Here is a 15,990-nt window from a genome sequence, read left to right as displayed (position 1 = left end):
CACGACAGAACCCGGGACGTCACCACGTACAGAGTGATTCGTATTGGTTGATTCAGGCAGGACTGCATTGTGACCTCATAAAAGGGACAGTGAGCTTCACACAGACTGAAATTACCTCCGGTCTCCAACATCTGTGAGTAAAACACTTTCTTTTCTCCCCCTTTCCATTTCTTTTCTCATTCTGACCCTCAATTGGTCACTTGCAGCAACTGAAGGGAAAGCAAGTGAATCCGGGGAGGGTGCAGACTCTGGAAAGCTTGGCCCAGGTCTCTCTCTCTCTCTTAAAGACATCCTTTGCTCCCATTCGGTCACATTTGTTTGTCTTGACCCTCTCTGAAGCTCAAATAGGACGACCATAAACCATCCATGAGCCCTGCCCCTGGCCAGCCTGTAATATAACAGGGGCCGGTTCAGCTCAGTTGGCTGGACAGCTGTTTGGTGATGCAGAGCAAGGCCAGCAGCGTGGGTTTAATTCGCGGCTGAGGTTATTCATGAAGATCCCACCTTCTCAACCTTGTCAACCTGTTGATCTTCAGGTTAAATCACCACCAGTCAGCTGTACCCCTCAACTTTGGCGACTTTACCTTTTGGGGCAGCACGGTAGCCTTGTGGATAGCACAATTGCTTCACAGCTTCACAGCTCCATGGTCCCAGGTTCGATTCCTGGCTTGGGCCACTGTCTGTGCGGAGTCTGCACGTTCTCCCCGTGTGTGCGTGGGTTTCCTCCGGGTGCTCCGGTTTCCTCCCACAGTCCAAAGATGTGCAGGTTAGGTCGATTGGCCATGATAAATTGCCCTTAGTGTCCAAAAAGGTTAAGTGGGGTTACTGGGTTACGGGGATAGGGTGGAGGTGTGGGCTTGGGTAGGGATCTCTTTCCAAGGGCCGGTGCAGACTCGATGGGCTGAATGGCCTTCTTCAGCACTGTAAATTCTATGATTCTATAACAATTGAATCCACTCGATATAATCCTCACCCAATCTGAAGCATCGCATCGTATGCACCAGATAATTTGACTCGAACAAAAGCTTTCTCTGCATCGAAGGAGATCACCAGCCCATCCAATGCATATTTCTGAAAAGCCTGAATCACATTCAGCAACCTTCCAACGTTGTTACTGGAAAATTTTCCCCTTATAAACCCAGTCTGGTCCTCCAGCACGATTGTCAGAAGGATGTCCTCCAGCCTTCTCGCCAAAACTTTAGATAGCAGTTTCAAATCAACATTCAAAAGAGAGACTAGCCAATAAGAATCAAATAGATATTAGCCTTATGAAGAGTCAGTGGCAGCATCCCCGAGTCAAAAGAGTGACAATATCGGCCCTCAACGGGTCTAACAGACCCTCAAAGCCCTGATTAAACTCACACCTACAGCCATCCAGACCCGGTACTTTACCCGGCTACTGCTCCTTCATGGCCTTTGACACCTCTTCCCCAGAAAGGGGAGCATTAAGAGGCTCACACTGGCTTTCTGGGGTACCCAGAAGCTTCAGGGAAGAGACTAAATGCTCCATATCTACCAACACATCATCAGACTTCACAGACTTGTATAATCCTGCATGGAATTCCCCAAATCCCTGTTTATCTCCTCTGTCCTCACAACCCTTTTCCCTCCCCCAAGCCACACAGAGGAATTGTCAGCTTTTTTCTTTGTCAAACAATTCGGATTGGATTGGATTTGTTTATTGTCACGTGTACCGAGGTACAGTGAAAAGTATTTTCCTGCGAGCAGCTCAACAGATCATTAAGTACATGAGAAGAAAAGGGAATAAAAGAAAATACATAATAGGGCAACACAACATATACAATGTAACTACATAAGCACTGGCATCGGATGAAGCATACAGGGTGTAGTGTTAATGAAATCAGTCCATAAGAGGGTCATTTAGGAGTCTGGTGACAGTGGGGAAGAAGCTGTTTTTGAGTCTGTTCGTGCGTGCTTTCAGACTTCTGTATCTCCTGCCTGATGGAAGAAGTTGGAAGAGTGAGTAAGCCGGGTGGGAGGGATCTTTGATTATACTGCCCGCTTTCCCCAGGCAGCGGGAGGTGTAGATGGAGTCAATGGATGGGAGGCAGGTTTGTGTGATGGACTGGGCGGTGTTCACGACTCTGAAGTTTCTTGCGGTCCTGGGCCGAGCAGTTGCCATACCAGGCTGTGATGCAGCCTGATAGGATGCTTTCTATGGCGCATCTGTAAAAGTTGGTAAGAGTCAATGTGGACATGCCGAATTTCCTTAGTTTCCTGAGGACGTATAGGCGCTGTTATGCTTTCTTGGTGGTAGCGTCGACGTGGGTGGACCAGGACAGATTTTTGGAGATGTGCACCCCTAGGAATTTGAAACTGCTAACCATCTCCACCTCGACCCTGTTGATGCTGACAGGGGTGTGTACAGTACTTTGCTTCCTGAAGTCAATTACCAGCTCTTTAGTTTTGCTGGCATTGAGGGAGAGATTGTTGTCGCTACACCACTCCACTAGGTTCTCTATCTCCCTCCTGTATTTGGCCGGGAAATAGTCATTCAAGTATTTGCTGGGTTTATCCTAAAGTGCCTCCTCAGCTAGTTCCAGATCTTCACCATGGATTACACGACAGGGCTCTCCGAGAGTTTCCTTGGCGACATTGGCAATGCCGCTGTCGCCATAGTCCTCAAGCTGGACCCCCTACAGGATTCTTCCTCCATCTTAACCCATTCTACCCCTTCCCACCACCACCTCGCCTTCTCCACATTCACCGCCCAGTAATAATGTAGCAGGTTTGGCAACGCCAACCCTCCCTTCTGCCTGTGTCTCTGTAACTGGGTCATTTTAACCCTTGGCACCTTCCCTGCTCATACAAAGTCTGAAATAATCATATCCAGTTTTTGAAAGAAGGCCTTCGGTACAAAGATCGGGAGTATCTGGACTATGAACCTCAGCAGAATGTTCATGTTCACCAGTTGGACCCTCCCTGCCAAAGTCAAGTGCAGCATGTCCCACCTCTTCAGATCCTCCCTAATCTCCTCCACCAGTTTTGTTAAATTCCATTTGTGTAGCATCGCCCTTTCCCTCACTACCTGAATCCCCAGGTATCTAAACCTGTCTCTGGCCACCTTAAATGGCATCCCCCCTAGATTGGCTCACCGACCCAACTCGTTCACCGGGAACACTTCACTTTTCCCTACATTTAACGTGTATCATGAGAACGCTCCAAACTTCCCCAACAGGCCCATGATCCTCTGCATGCTCTCCAGCAGGTCCGAAACATACAACGGTAGGTCGTCCGCGTAGATCGACACGCAATGCTCCCTACGTCCCCTCGTAATCTCTTGCCACTCTGCCGACCCCCTAAGAGCCATTGCCAGAGGCTCTATAGCCATTACAAACAGAAGCAGCGACAGCGGGCACCCCTGCCTTGGTCCCCTGTGCAGTCAAAGTTCCATGAACCCATGTCATTGGTCTGCACACTCGTCATCAGTGCCACATATAACAGGTGCACCCATGCCACAAACATTGACCCAAACCCAGACCTTCCCAGGACCTCCAACAGGAATCGCCACTCCACCCAGTCAAATGCCTTCACTACGTACATAGACACCACTACCTCTGGCACCTGGGCTCTCAACGGGGTCATGATCACATTTAACAGCCTCCTTATATTATTAGAAAGCTGCCCTTTACGAAGCCTGTTTGTTCCTCCGCAACCACCTCCAGGACACAACCTTCCATCCTTCCCACCCCAACGTAGCCAGTACTTTCACATCCGTATTTAACAGAGATAGGGACCTATACGACCCACATTCCAACGGATCCTTCCCCTTTATTGGTATTAACATGATTGTTGCCGACGTCATCGTCTCCGGCAGCTCCCCCTTCTCCAGCACCTCATTAAACTCCCCCAGGAGATGTGGTGCCAGGTCCGTCGCAAACTCCTTATAAAATTCCGCCGGGTCGCCATCGGGCCCCGGGGCTTTCCCTGACGTCATTCCCCTTATACTGTCCAATACCTCCCTCAGCCCCACGGGCTACCCTAGTGCCTGCCTCTTCTCTTCCTCCAACTGTGGAAACTCCAGTTCATCTAAAAACCGCCCCATGTCCCCTCTTCACCCCCGGGTCCGCCCTGTACAGCTCCTTATAATAATCCCTGAACCCCTCATTTATCTTCCCCGGCTCCGACACCACATCCCCTGCCCCAGTCCATGTCTTCAATATTTCCCGGGACGCAGCCTGCCTCCGTAACTGATGCTCTAACATTCGACTCGCCTTCTCCTTCTCCGGGGGAGCTGCCGGAGACGATGACGTCGGCAACAATCATGTTAATACCAATAAAGGGGAAGGATCCGTTGGAATGTGGGTCGTATAGGTCCCTATCTCTGTTAAATACGGATGTGAAAGTACTGGCTACGTTGGGGTGGGAAGGATGGAAGGATGTGGGGTACTGCATCCCCCTGGCCCCACGCAGCTTCCTACCGCCCTCCCTGTCGCCACCCTATCAAATTGCCTCTGTAATCTTTTCCTCCTCACCAATCCCTCTATGTTGGGCACCCTCGGGTACTCCCTATCTACCTCCACTATCTCGTTCATTAGCCGTTCATATTCCTCCCTCCTTTCCCTATCCGCATGTGCCTTGAATGAGATCATCTCCCCGCGGGCCACCGCTTTCAGCGCTTCCCAAAAAGTGGCCGCCGACACCTCCCTGTTTTGGTTCAATTCTACAGAATCTTCAATCACAGCCTGCACTTTGTCACAAAACCCTCTCTCTGCCAACAGCCCCGAATCGAGCCTCCACCCCGGCATCTGCTCCCATCCCAATCTAAGCTGAATCTCCAGCCAGTGGGGCGCATGGTCCGAGATTACTATCCCCGTTAACTCCGCCCCCTCCACCCCAACCAAAACCTCCTGGCTCACCATAAAAAAGTTGATTCATGAATTCACCCTATAAACCTGTGAGAAAAGGAAGACTCCCTTCCCCCTGGGTTCTTGAAGCTCCATGGGTCCACCCTTCCCCTCTTTTCCATAGACCTGCCCAGCTCCTTTGCCATCCTACCCATTGACCTGGGGCTCGATCTATCTACCCCTCGGTTCTAGGACACAATTAAAATCCCCTCCCATAATCAACTGGTGCATCGCCAAGTCCGGGATTGCTGCCAGCAACCCCCTCATAAAAACGACTTCACCCCAATTCAGTGCATACACATTCACCAACACCACCGGTGTCCCTTCTAATACCCCACTCACATCATCCCAGTCCAGTGCATACACATTCACCAATACCACTAGCATCCCTTTTAATACCCCACTCACCATCACATATCTCCCACCCGGGTCCCTCACTTCCTTCACACTCACAACCCCCGTTTTCTTACTCATCAAAATTGCCATCCGCACGACTTTGAATCAGACCCTTAGTGGAAAACCAGACCCACCCACCCCTTCCTCAGAATAACCTGGTCCTTCATGTGGAGGTGCGTCTCCTGCAGAAAGATCACCTCTGCTTTTAAACTCCTTAGGTGCACAAAGACCCGAGATCGCTTCACCGGTCCATTGTGTTAGCTTGTAGCTGCTGTTGAGTAAAGAGTCAAGAGTTCTGCTTCTTTCCCAAACACCTTTATTTTCTTTGAACACCCTCCATATAAAATTCCATCGCCAGAGCAAGTGCCACCTACAAGTGTCATCATTGGATACTGAACATCAATTTAATATGTAATTGGAAGGTCTCTAAACCCTTTCCTAACACATTGAGCCGTCGCACATTCCATGTTATCAGCCGTAAGGGGGGCTTACGCCCCCATTCCCCGCTCCCGTCTGTCATCCTCACCTTTCAGCTCTACCCCTGTTAATCTCACTCTGTACCCGGCTCATCCACAAAGGCCCCTTTCTCTGCCCCTGACCTCGTCGCATCCCCCTCCCTCCCCTCCCCTTTGAGTGAAGACGTTCTTTCCAACATCTCCCCTGAACGCTTCAGCCCTAATGTTTAGACTATGCCTCCTTGAATCTCCAACGAGTGGAAACCGTTTGTCTTTGTCTACCCTGCCTTTCCCTGTTAATACTTTGATCTGACCACCCCTTAACCTTCTAAATTTGAGTGAAAACAGGTCTGATTTGATTAATCTGTCCTCGTAACTCAACCTCTGTAATCCAGGTATCCTGTTTGTAAACCTACGTTGCCCTCCCACCAGGGCTGAAATATCCTTCCTAAGGTGTGGTGCCCAGAACTGCTCACAGTCTCCAAGTGGAGTCTAACCAGGGTTTTGTATAGCTGCAGCATAACCCCTGTGTCTTTATATTCCAATCCTCTAGATATAAAATCTAGCATTCCATTAGCCTTTTTGATTATTTTCTGCATTTGTTCCTGACATTTTAAGGAATATGCACCTGAACTCCAAGTCTCTTTGGACATCCACTGTACCTCTTTCCATTTAGAAAGTATTCTGTTTTATCCATTTTTGGTCCAAAATGGATAACCTCACATTTGTTTACATTCAATTCCATCTGCCACAACTTTGGCCATTCACCTAGTCTGTCAATATCGCCTTGCACCGACGAGAGAGAACCCAGTAGAGTACTACTGGAGCTGTGTAGATAGTTAATGATAAATAAAATAAAAAATGTTTTCTCTACAACTCGGTGTTGGATTCTTCATTGCCCCGAACTAAATACCTATTATCCCCACTCTCTCCTGCCACTCAACCAATTTCCCAACCAGGTCAATAATTTGCCCTCTGCTCCGTGAGCTTCCACCTTAGCTAACAGTCTCTTGTGTGGAACTTTATCAAATGCCTTCTGGAAGTCCATATAAATGACATCCATAGACTTCCCCTGTCCATTAGATGGGCGCCTCTTCAAAGAATTCAGTCAGATTATCGGACATGGCCTTCCCTTCACAAATCCCTGCTGGCTCTCCCTGATGGACTGAAATGTGTCAAGGTGTTCAGTTAATCCCATCCCCGATTATAAACTCCAGCAATTACTCCACCCCAGATGTTCGGCTAACTGGTCTTTAATTCCCGGGTTTTCCCCTTTCACCCTCATTAAACTGGTCTGTAATTCCCGGGTTTTCCCCTTTCACCCTCATTAAAAAGTGACAAGTGCAGTTTTCCAATCCAGAGGGACTACTCCTGAATCTAGGGAACTCTGGGAGATTCTAGTTAGGGCATCTACAATGTCCTCCCCGACTTCCTTTAACACCCTCGGATGGAAACAGTCAGGTCCTGGGGATTTGTCAGTCTTTAGTTCCATTAATTTCTTAGTTAGTGATGGTACAGTTATGTTAATTGTATTAAGTCCCTGTCCTCTATCAACTATTCATTTTTTCGGGACTTCTGGCAAGTTATGATCCTCACCCTGGCACCGGGCAGGCAACATACCATGTGGGACTCTCGGTCCTGCTTCCAAAGGATGTTATCAGTCCCCCTAATTATAAAATCCCTGACAACTACCACTTCCTCCCCCTGCTTGAATGGCCTCCTGTACCAGGGTGCAGTGGTCAGCCAGCTCATCCTTCCTACAGTCTCTGCTCCGATACCCTGCCCCTCCGAGTCCGCTCCCTGGAGACTCGGCTGCGAATCTCCGAGATAAGGTTTTTGTACTCGAAACTCCGTCCCTCCGAGTCCGCTCCCTGAGACTAGGTATGGGGAATAGGTGTATAAGGCTCTGGTCAGACCCTATTTGGAGTGTTGAGAGCAATTTTGCGCCCCCATCTCAGGAATGACGTATGAGGAATGGTTGAGGACTCTGGATCTGTATTCATTGGAGTTTAGAAGGATGAGGGGGATCTTATTGAAACTTACAGGATACTGCGAGGCCTGGATAGAGTGGACGTGGAGAGGATGTTTCCACTTGTAGGAAAAATTAGAACCAGAGGACACAATCTCAGTCTAAAGGAACGACCCTTTAAAATAGAGCTGAGGAGTGAAGCTGTGGAACTCTTTGCCGCAGAGGGCTGTGGAGGCCAAATCACTGAGTGTCTTTAAGACAGAGATAGATCAGTTCTTGATTAATAAGGGGATCAGGGGTTATGGGAAGAAGGCAGGAGAATGGGGATGAGAAAAATATCAGCCATGATTGAATGGCGGAGCAGACTCGCTGGGCCGAGTGGCCTAATTCTGCTCCTATGTCTTACGGTCTTGTGGCATTGGAGCCGCGGTATTGGGGAATGAGAGAACAAAGAATGGTCCAAAGAAATTAGAATTATCTGTTCTGAATTTCTATCCTGGACTGAGTGTTGACTTTTGTAAACTCCTTTTACAGATATTACAAGAGGAGGAATTTATCAAAGATCTCAATTGTCACGTCTCAGTCTTACAAAGTCACTCGATACCTTGGATCTGAATATCATCGGCCTTTGAATCTAGAAGGAGAATTGTTTACCCAATCTGTCGGCATCAAAAGATTTTAATCATCAGTGTGACTGGAAAAGCACCGAGACACACGCACCCGAGTGAGAGTGTTCCAGAGCACTGACTGTGGAAAGAGCTTTAACCAGTTACACAGCCTGAAAAAACATCACACCATTCACAGCGGGGAGAGTGATCTGTGTGTGGACGAGACTTCATGGCCAACATGAAGGGACACGAGGAGATGCAAAACATGGCGAAACCATGGAAATGTGGGGACTGTGGGAAGGGTTACAGATTCCCATCTCTGCTGGAGATTCATCGACGCATTCACACTGGGGAGAGGTCGTTCACCTGCTCTCAGTGTGAGAAGGGATTCACTCAGTTATCCAGCCTGAAGTCACACCAGCGGTTTCACACTGGGACAAGGCCATTTGCCTGTTCTCAATGTGGGAAGGAATTTGCTGAGTTATCCAACCTGAAGAAACATCAGCCAGTTCACACTGGGGAGAGGCCATTCACCTGCTCTCAGTGTGGGAAGGGATTCACTCGGTTTTCCCACCTGCGGATACATCAGCGAGTTCACACTGGGGAGAGGCCATTTCCCTGCTCTCAGTGTGGGAAGGGATTCAGTGTTTCATCCCAAGTATTGAAACACCAACGAGTTCACACTGGGGAGAGGCCATTCTCCTGCTCTCAGTGTGGGAAGGAATTCACTCAGTTATCCAGCCTGAAGTCACACCAGCGAGTTCACACTGGGGAGAGGCCGTTCATCTGCTCTCAGTGTGCAAAGGAATTTCCTCGCTTACCCAGCTTGAAGAGACACCAGCGAGTTCACACTGGGGAGAAGCCGTTTAGCTGCTCTCAGTGTGGGAAGAGATTCATTCAGTTGTCAGACTTGACGAAACACCAGCGAATTCACACTGGGGAGAAGCCATTCTCCTGCTCTCAGTGTGGGAAGGGATTCAGTGATTCATCCAACCTGCGGATTCACCAGCGAGTTCACACTGGGGAGAAGGCAATCACGTGTTCTGAGTAGGGGAAGGCAATTAGTGATCCATACCACCTGCAGAGTCACCGGCGAGTTCACGCTGGGTAGAGTCTGTTCACCTCTCAGTATGGGAAGGGAATCCATGATTCATCGCACCTGCTGAGACACCAACAAGTTCCCAGTTGATTACAGGGATTGGATTCTGCTGTTATTGTTTCTGCTCTCAATCACATCCAGGACCGCATTTTGTTCATTCTAACTGCTGGTCAATGTGGAGGGCCATGGGGTTTCTTTCTGTTGGACTGGCCGGCGTCACGGCTTTTTCTCCAGTGGGCTGACGCTCTGCGAGCCTTGTTGCGACTACCTTGTTTTAAATTTCACAAGGATCACAGAGTGAAGGGTGTTTGGAAGTTAGAAGATATTCAGTTTGCATTTCTGTTTGGATGCCCCCCAAGTCTTGCCACATTGCCATGAAGATGGGCCCTGGATGTTATAAGTTGTTTTTGTTTAATTAATCTAGGTGTTTCTCACAGAAGAAAACTATCAGGGTATGGGGGCAAGTTGTCCGAGGTGACTGGGAAACCACATTAAATGGTATGATGGGAGACAGGCAATAGCTAATATTTATGGAATTATTATATATCTACCAGGGGGGTCAGTTAGATCAGTTGGCTGGATGGCTGGTTCATGATGTGGAGTGACACCAATAGCAGGGGTGCAACTGTTGTACTGGCTGAGGTTATCCATGACGGGTCCACCTTCTCAACATTGCTCCTTGCACAAGGTGTGGTGACCCTCAGGTTAAATCACCAGTTCTCTCACTCTCTCTATCTCTCTCTCTCTCAAAGGGCAGAGCAGCCCATGGTCCTCTGGGACTTTGGCAACTTTCATTTCACATATATACACCAAATATAGATTCCTTTAGGGAACAAAAATCCAACTGGAAAAGTGACGCAACTGTGGCTAACAAGAAAAGTTAAAGATTCCATTAGATCAAAGGAAGACGCTCATAAAGTGGTCAAAATAGTAGTGAGCCTGAGGATTGGGAACTTGTTTTAGAATTCAGCAAAGGAGGACCAAGAAACTGATAAAAGAGAAAATAGAATATGAGAGCAAACTGGTGAGAAACATAAAAGCCGACTGGAAAAGCTCCTATAGGAATGTGAAAAGAAAAAGATTAGCAAAGACCAATGTGGGTCCATTCCAGGCAGACAGGAGAGTTTACAATGGAGGATAAGGAAATGGAATAAGAGAAACTAAACAATGTGTATCTATCATTACGGAGTAAGATACAGAAATTATCCCCAAAACACTGGAAAAGCAAGGAATTAGTGAGCATGAGGGAATGAAAAAGATTAATATTTGTGAAAAAGTAGAACTGGAGAAATTAATGGGATTGAAAGTTAATAAATCCCCAAAAGCTGTTGCTCTACATCCCAGAGTGTTGAAAGAGGCGGCTGTAGCGATAGTGGATACATTGGTGATCATCTTTCAAAATTCTATAGATTCTGGAATGGTTCTTGCAGATTGGAAGGTGGTAAATGTAACCCCAATATTTAAGGAGAGAGAAAGAAAACGGGGAACCACAGACCCATTAGCCTGACATCAGAAGGTGGAGTAGCCTGCTCGGCCCCTCAAGCCTGTTCCATCTTTCAATAAGTTCCCAGCTGATCTGATTGTGACCTCAACTCCACATTCCCACTGACCCCCCCCCCCACCCCCCCATAACCTTTCACCCCCTTGCTTACCAAGAATCTATCCAGCTCTGCCTTCAAAATATTCACAGACTCTGCTTCCACTGCCCTGTGAGGAAGAGAGTTCCAAAGACTCCCAACCCTCTGAGAGAAAAAAGTTCTCCTCTGCCTTGAATGGGCAAGTTATTATTTTTAAGTGACTCCAATTTCTAGATCCCCCCACAAGAGGAAACATCCTTTCCACATCCATCCTGTCAAGGCCCCTCACGATCTTATACGGTTCAATCAAGTCGCCTAAACTCCATCGGACACAAGCCCAGCCTGTCCAATCATTCCTCATAAGACCAGCCTCCAATTCCAGGTGTGAGTTCAGTAAACCTTCTCTGAACTGCTTCCAACACATTTACATCATTTCTTAAATGAGAGCAATACTGTACAGTGCTCCAGATGTGGTCTCACCGATGTCCTGTATAACTGAAGCATAACCTCCCTACTTTTGTATTCAATTCCCCTCACAATAAACAATAACATTCTATTAGCTTTCCTAATTACTTGCTGTACCTGTATACTCGCCTTTTGTGATTCATGCTCTTGGACACCCAGATCCCTCTGCGTCTCAGAGCTCTGCAATCTCTCACCATTGAGTTAATTTTTATTATTCTTCCTGTCAAAATGGACAATTTCACATTTTCCCACATTATACTCTGTTCGCCAGATCTTTTCCCACTCACTTAATCTATCTATATCACTTTGTAATCTCCTTCTGTCCCCTTCACAATTTAGTTTCCTACGTATCTTTGATCATTGGAATAGCAGAGCAGAAATTGGCCATTCAGCCCGTCGAGCCTGCTCCACCGTTCAATACGATCATGGCTGATCATCCACTTCAATGCCTTTCCCCCCACACTATCCCCATATCCCTTTGTGTTGTTGGTATTTAGAAATCTGTCAGTCTCTGCTTTAAACACACTCAGTGACTGAGCTCCCACAGCCCTCTGAGGTAGAGAATTCCAAAGATTCACAACTCTCTGAGTAAAGAAATGTCTCCTCAGAGACCGGTCCTAAGTGGCTTCCCTCTTATTTTGAAATTGTGTCTCCTGGTTCCAGACTCTCCAACCAGGGGAAACATCTCACCTGCATCTTCCCTGTCTATTCTATTCAGTATTTTGTAGGTTTCAATGAGATCACTTCCCATTCTTTAAAACTCTAGAGAATACAGGCCCAGTTTCCCCAATCTCTCTTTATGGGACAGTCCTCCCATCCCTGGAATGAGTCTGGTGAACCTTCATTGCCCTCCCTCCGTGGCAATAATACCTTTCCTAAGGTAAGGGCAGTAAAACTGCATGCACACAGTACTCTAGCTGTGGTCTAACCAAGGTCCTATACTATTGAAGCAAGTCTTCACTACTCCTGTACTCAAATCCTCTTGTGATAAAGGCCAACATTCTATTCGCCTCCCTAATAACTTGCTGCACCTGTATGTTCACCTTCACTGACTTATTGACAGGGCACCCAGGTCCCTTTGTACATCTACACTTTCTAATCTCTGACCATTTCAGAAATACTCTGCTCATTTGTTCCTTCGACCAAAGTGATAATCTTACATTTTTCCACATTATATTCCATCTGCCATGTCCTTGTCCACTCACTAAGTCTGTCCAAATCCTCCTGTAGCCGTTTTACATCTTCCTCACAACACACATTCCCACCTAGCTTTGTGTCATCTGTGAACTTGGAAATACTACATTTGGCCCCACAACCAAATCATTGTATAAACTATCAACAGCTGGGGTCCAAGTACTGATCCTTGTGATGCCCCACTGGACACAACCTGCCAAGGTGAGAATGACCCATTTATTTCTGCTCTCTGTTTTCTGCCTGTTAGCCAATCCTCAATCCATGCCAGTCTATTACCTTCTATTCCATGTGTTTTCATTTTGCTAACTGACCTCTAGCGACACAGTGGTTAGCACAACACCTCAGAGGGCCAGAGACCTGGGTTCGATTCCAACTTCGGGCAACTGTCTGTGTTGAGTTTGCATATTCTTCACGTGTCTGCGTGGGTTTCCTCCAGGTGCTCCGGTTTCCTCCCACAGTGCCAAGAAGTGCAGGTTAAGTGGATTGGCCATTCTAAATTGTCCCGAGGTGGGGTTACGAGGACAGGTTGGGAAATTGTGTCTCGGTACGGTGCTCTTTCACAGGGTCGGTGCAGACTTGATGGGCCAAATGGCCTGCGCTGTAGGGATTGTTGATTCTATGAGCTCCTATGGGGTGTTTATCAAAAGCTTTCTGAAAATCCAAGTCCAAGTGAACTATATCCATAGACGCCCCTTTATCAATTCTGATAGTAATGTCCTCAACAACCCCAAAAGGTTCATCAAACATTGTTTCCTATTCCTAAATCCATGTTTTTTTTTAAACCACCGACTCTGCACATCTTTGGGTTGTGGGGATGAAACCCACGCAAACACGGGGCGAATGTGCAAACTCCACACGGACAGTAACCCAGAGCTGCGATCGAACCTGGGACCTCAGCGCCGTGAGGCAGCAGTGCTAACCACTGCACCACCATGCTGCCCTCTAAATGCATGTTTATTCTTATCCAGGTGTCCATTTATCACATCCTTTATAATAGATTCTGGTATTTTCCCAATACTGATGTCAGGCTAACAGGTCTGTAGTTCACCATTTTCTCTCTCCCTCCCTTCCTGAACAATGGGGTGATATTTGCTCCCTTCAATCTGCAGGAACCATTCCAGAATCTATAGAATTGTGGAAGATGATCACAATGTATCCACTATCTTTATATCATCACTTTTGACTGGTTCTGAGACACTTCAGTTTGGATTTCTGGTGCAGAGTAAAGTATAACCGTGGAGTGGAATTTTAGATTGTGTAAAAGGACAAAGTTCTATTTTATAAATAAAGATGTAGGTTTCTGGCAAAAATAGTGTTTCGTTAATGTTGCTTCTGAGGCATCACGGTGATGCAGTGGTTAGCACTGCTGCCTCACGGACCCGAGTTCAATCCCGGCCCTGGGTCACTGTCCGTGTGGAGTTTGCACATTCTCCCCATGTCTGTGTGGGTCACACCCCCACCAACCCAAAGATTTGGTGGATTGGCCACGCTAAATTGCCCCTTAATTGGAAAAATTAAAAACACAATGTTGCTTCTGGTTTGTTTGCTGCAGTAAAAGCCACAAAACCTTAACTCCTGTTGTGTGATCCTTTCAACTGTTGACTTGGAATTGATTTTTTTTTAAAGTTACTGATCTGTACAGAGATCCTAATCCACAAGTTTTGACTTCCCATTTGAGCCTCAGGCAGTTTTCTGGCTCACTTCTCGTGTCAGTGACAGCCAGGAGATGGAGCTGAGGGCTGAATTTAGTTGAGAACAATGGGGCCTGCACCCCAGTTGGGAAACTGCCATGGATGTCGCACTAAGAGAGACAGGAATATGCTGGAGGACTGACTGGGAAATATCCCTCCAACCAATGGGGACACAGGAGGGGGTGACCAGGGCTGGTAGTGACGTGACCCCCGGTATTCAGTGCCCCTGTGTCCAAAGTGGGGAGTCACGGGAACAGAGAAACCAGAGAAAAACCATTTGGGTTCTGAACATTGTGAACATCCTTTTACTCTGCTTGCTATTTATTCTCAAGTAATTTTCTGTTAGTTTTTTTAACCATGCTGTTTCATTAATAAACAATTAATTGTAACAATATTTGATTTTGCTGGGTTTTTCATGCTTAGATTGATGTAGCTCAGGGAAAGTGAGTGAGAGGAGTTGACAGGCTCTTTCACAGAATACGAGTCCCTCTAAGGTGATTGGCAAAGGAACCAGAGGGGAAGAGTAGATTTGATTTTTCTTTTTAAAAAAATAAAATAAAAATTAGAGTACCCAATTATTTCTTTTCCCAATTAAGGGGCAATTTAGCATGACCAATCCATATAGCCTGCACATCTTTGGGTTGTGGGGGTGAAACCCACGCAGACATGGGGAGAATGTGCAAACTCCACACTCAGTGACCCAGGGCCAGGATTCGAACCTGGGTCCTTCACTCTGCAGCCCCAGTCGGGCAGCACGGTAGCATTGTGGATAGCACAATTGCTTCACAGCTCCAGGGTCCCAGGTTCGATTCCCGGCTTGGGTCACTGTCTGTGCGAAGTCTGCACATCCTCCCCGTGTCTGCGTGGGTTTCCTCCGGGTACTCCGGTTTCCTCCCACAGTCCAAAGATGTGCGGGTTAGGTGGATTGGCCATGCTAAATTGCCCATAGTGTCCAAAATTGCCCTTCGTGTTGGGTGGGAGATAGGGTCGAGGCGTTGACCTTGGGTAGGGTGCTCTTTCCAAGAGACGGTGCAGACGCGATGGGCCGAATGGCCTCCTGTACTGTAAATTCTATGATTCTATGATAACCACTGCGCCACATGCCGGCCCTATGAATTTTCTTTTGACACAAATAATGGGGTTCAGGGAGTCAATTTTGATTGACTCATTTATTGAGGCTCCTTGAGGGAGTAACATGGGATGTCAATAAAGGGGAACCTGCAGATGTGGTTTGTTTAGATTGCCAGAAGGTATTTCACAAGGTGCCACATTAAAGGTCTCTGCACAACATAGGAGCTCATGGTGTAGAGGGCAACATGTCAGCAGGGATAGAGGATTGGTTAGCTCACAGGAAGCAGAGAGTAGGTATAAATGGGTCATGTTTGGGTTGGTAAGATGTGACAAGTGGAGAATCACAAGGATCAGTGCTGGGCCCTCAACTATTTACAATCTATATTAATGAGTTGGATGGGGTTAAATTTGCTGATGACACAAAGAGGGATTGGAAATTAATTTGTCAAGTGGACTTCAGGAGAATGCAAAGCGCAACAAATAGATTATGTGAGTGGGAGCAAATTGACAGATGGAGCATAATGTGAACTTTGGCAGAAAGGATTAAATAAAACAACATTATTTAAATGGGAGCGAGATTACAGAACTCTGAGGTAC

At 47.1% G+C, this 15,990-nt stretch overlaps 1 protein-coding gene across 1 annotated transcript; it reads left to right on the top strand.

The window, feature by feature from the left end:
- Nucleotides 1–8,228: 8,228 nt before the first annotated feature.
- Nucleotides 8,229–9,533, top strand: LOC140420425 (uncharacterized). The gene has a single exon (XM_072504431.1). The coding sequence runs from the start codon at nucleotides 8,526–8,528 to the stop codon at nucleotides 9,345–9,347; it is 822 nt and encodes a 273-aa protein (XP_072360532.1). The 5' UTR covers nucleotides 8,229–8,525; the 3' UTR covers nucleotides 9,348–9,533.
- Nucleotides 9,534–15,990: the final 6,457 nt, after the last annotated feature.

The sequence above is a fragment of the Scyliorhinus torazame genome, chromosome 5 (genome assembly GCF_047496885.1).
Source record: "Scyliorhinus torazame isolate Kashiwa2021f chromosome 5, sScyTor2.1, whole genome shotgun sequence".
In the NCBI taxonomy this organism is placed as follows: Eukaryota; Metazoa; Chordata; class Chondrichthyes; order Carcharhiniformes; family Scyliorhinidae; genus Scyliorhinus; species Scyliorhinus torazame.
This window is presented reverse-complemented; position numbering and strand designations above follow the sequence as displayed.

What these genes read in the sequence shown, in the direction of transcription:
- LOC140420425 (XM_072504431.1), top strand. Translation starts at nt 8,526, where the DNA reads ATGGCCAACATGAAGGGACACGAGGAGATGCAAAACATGGCGAAACCA.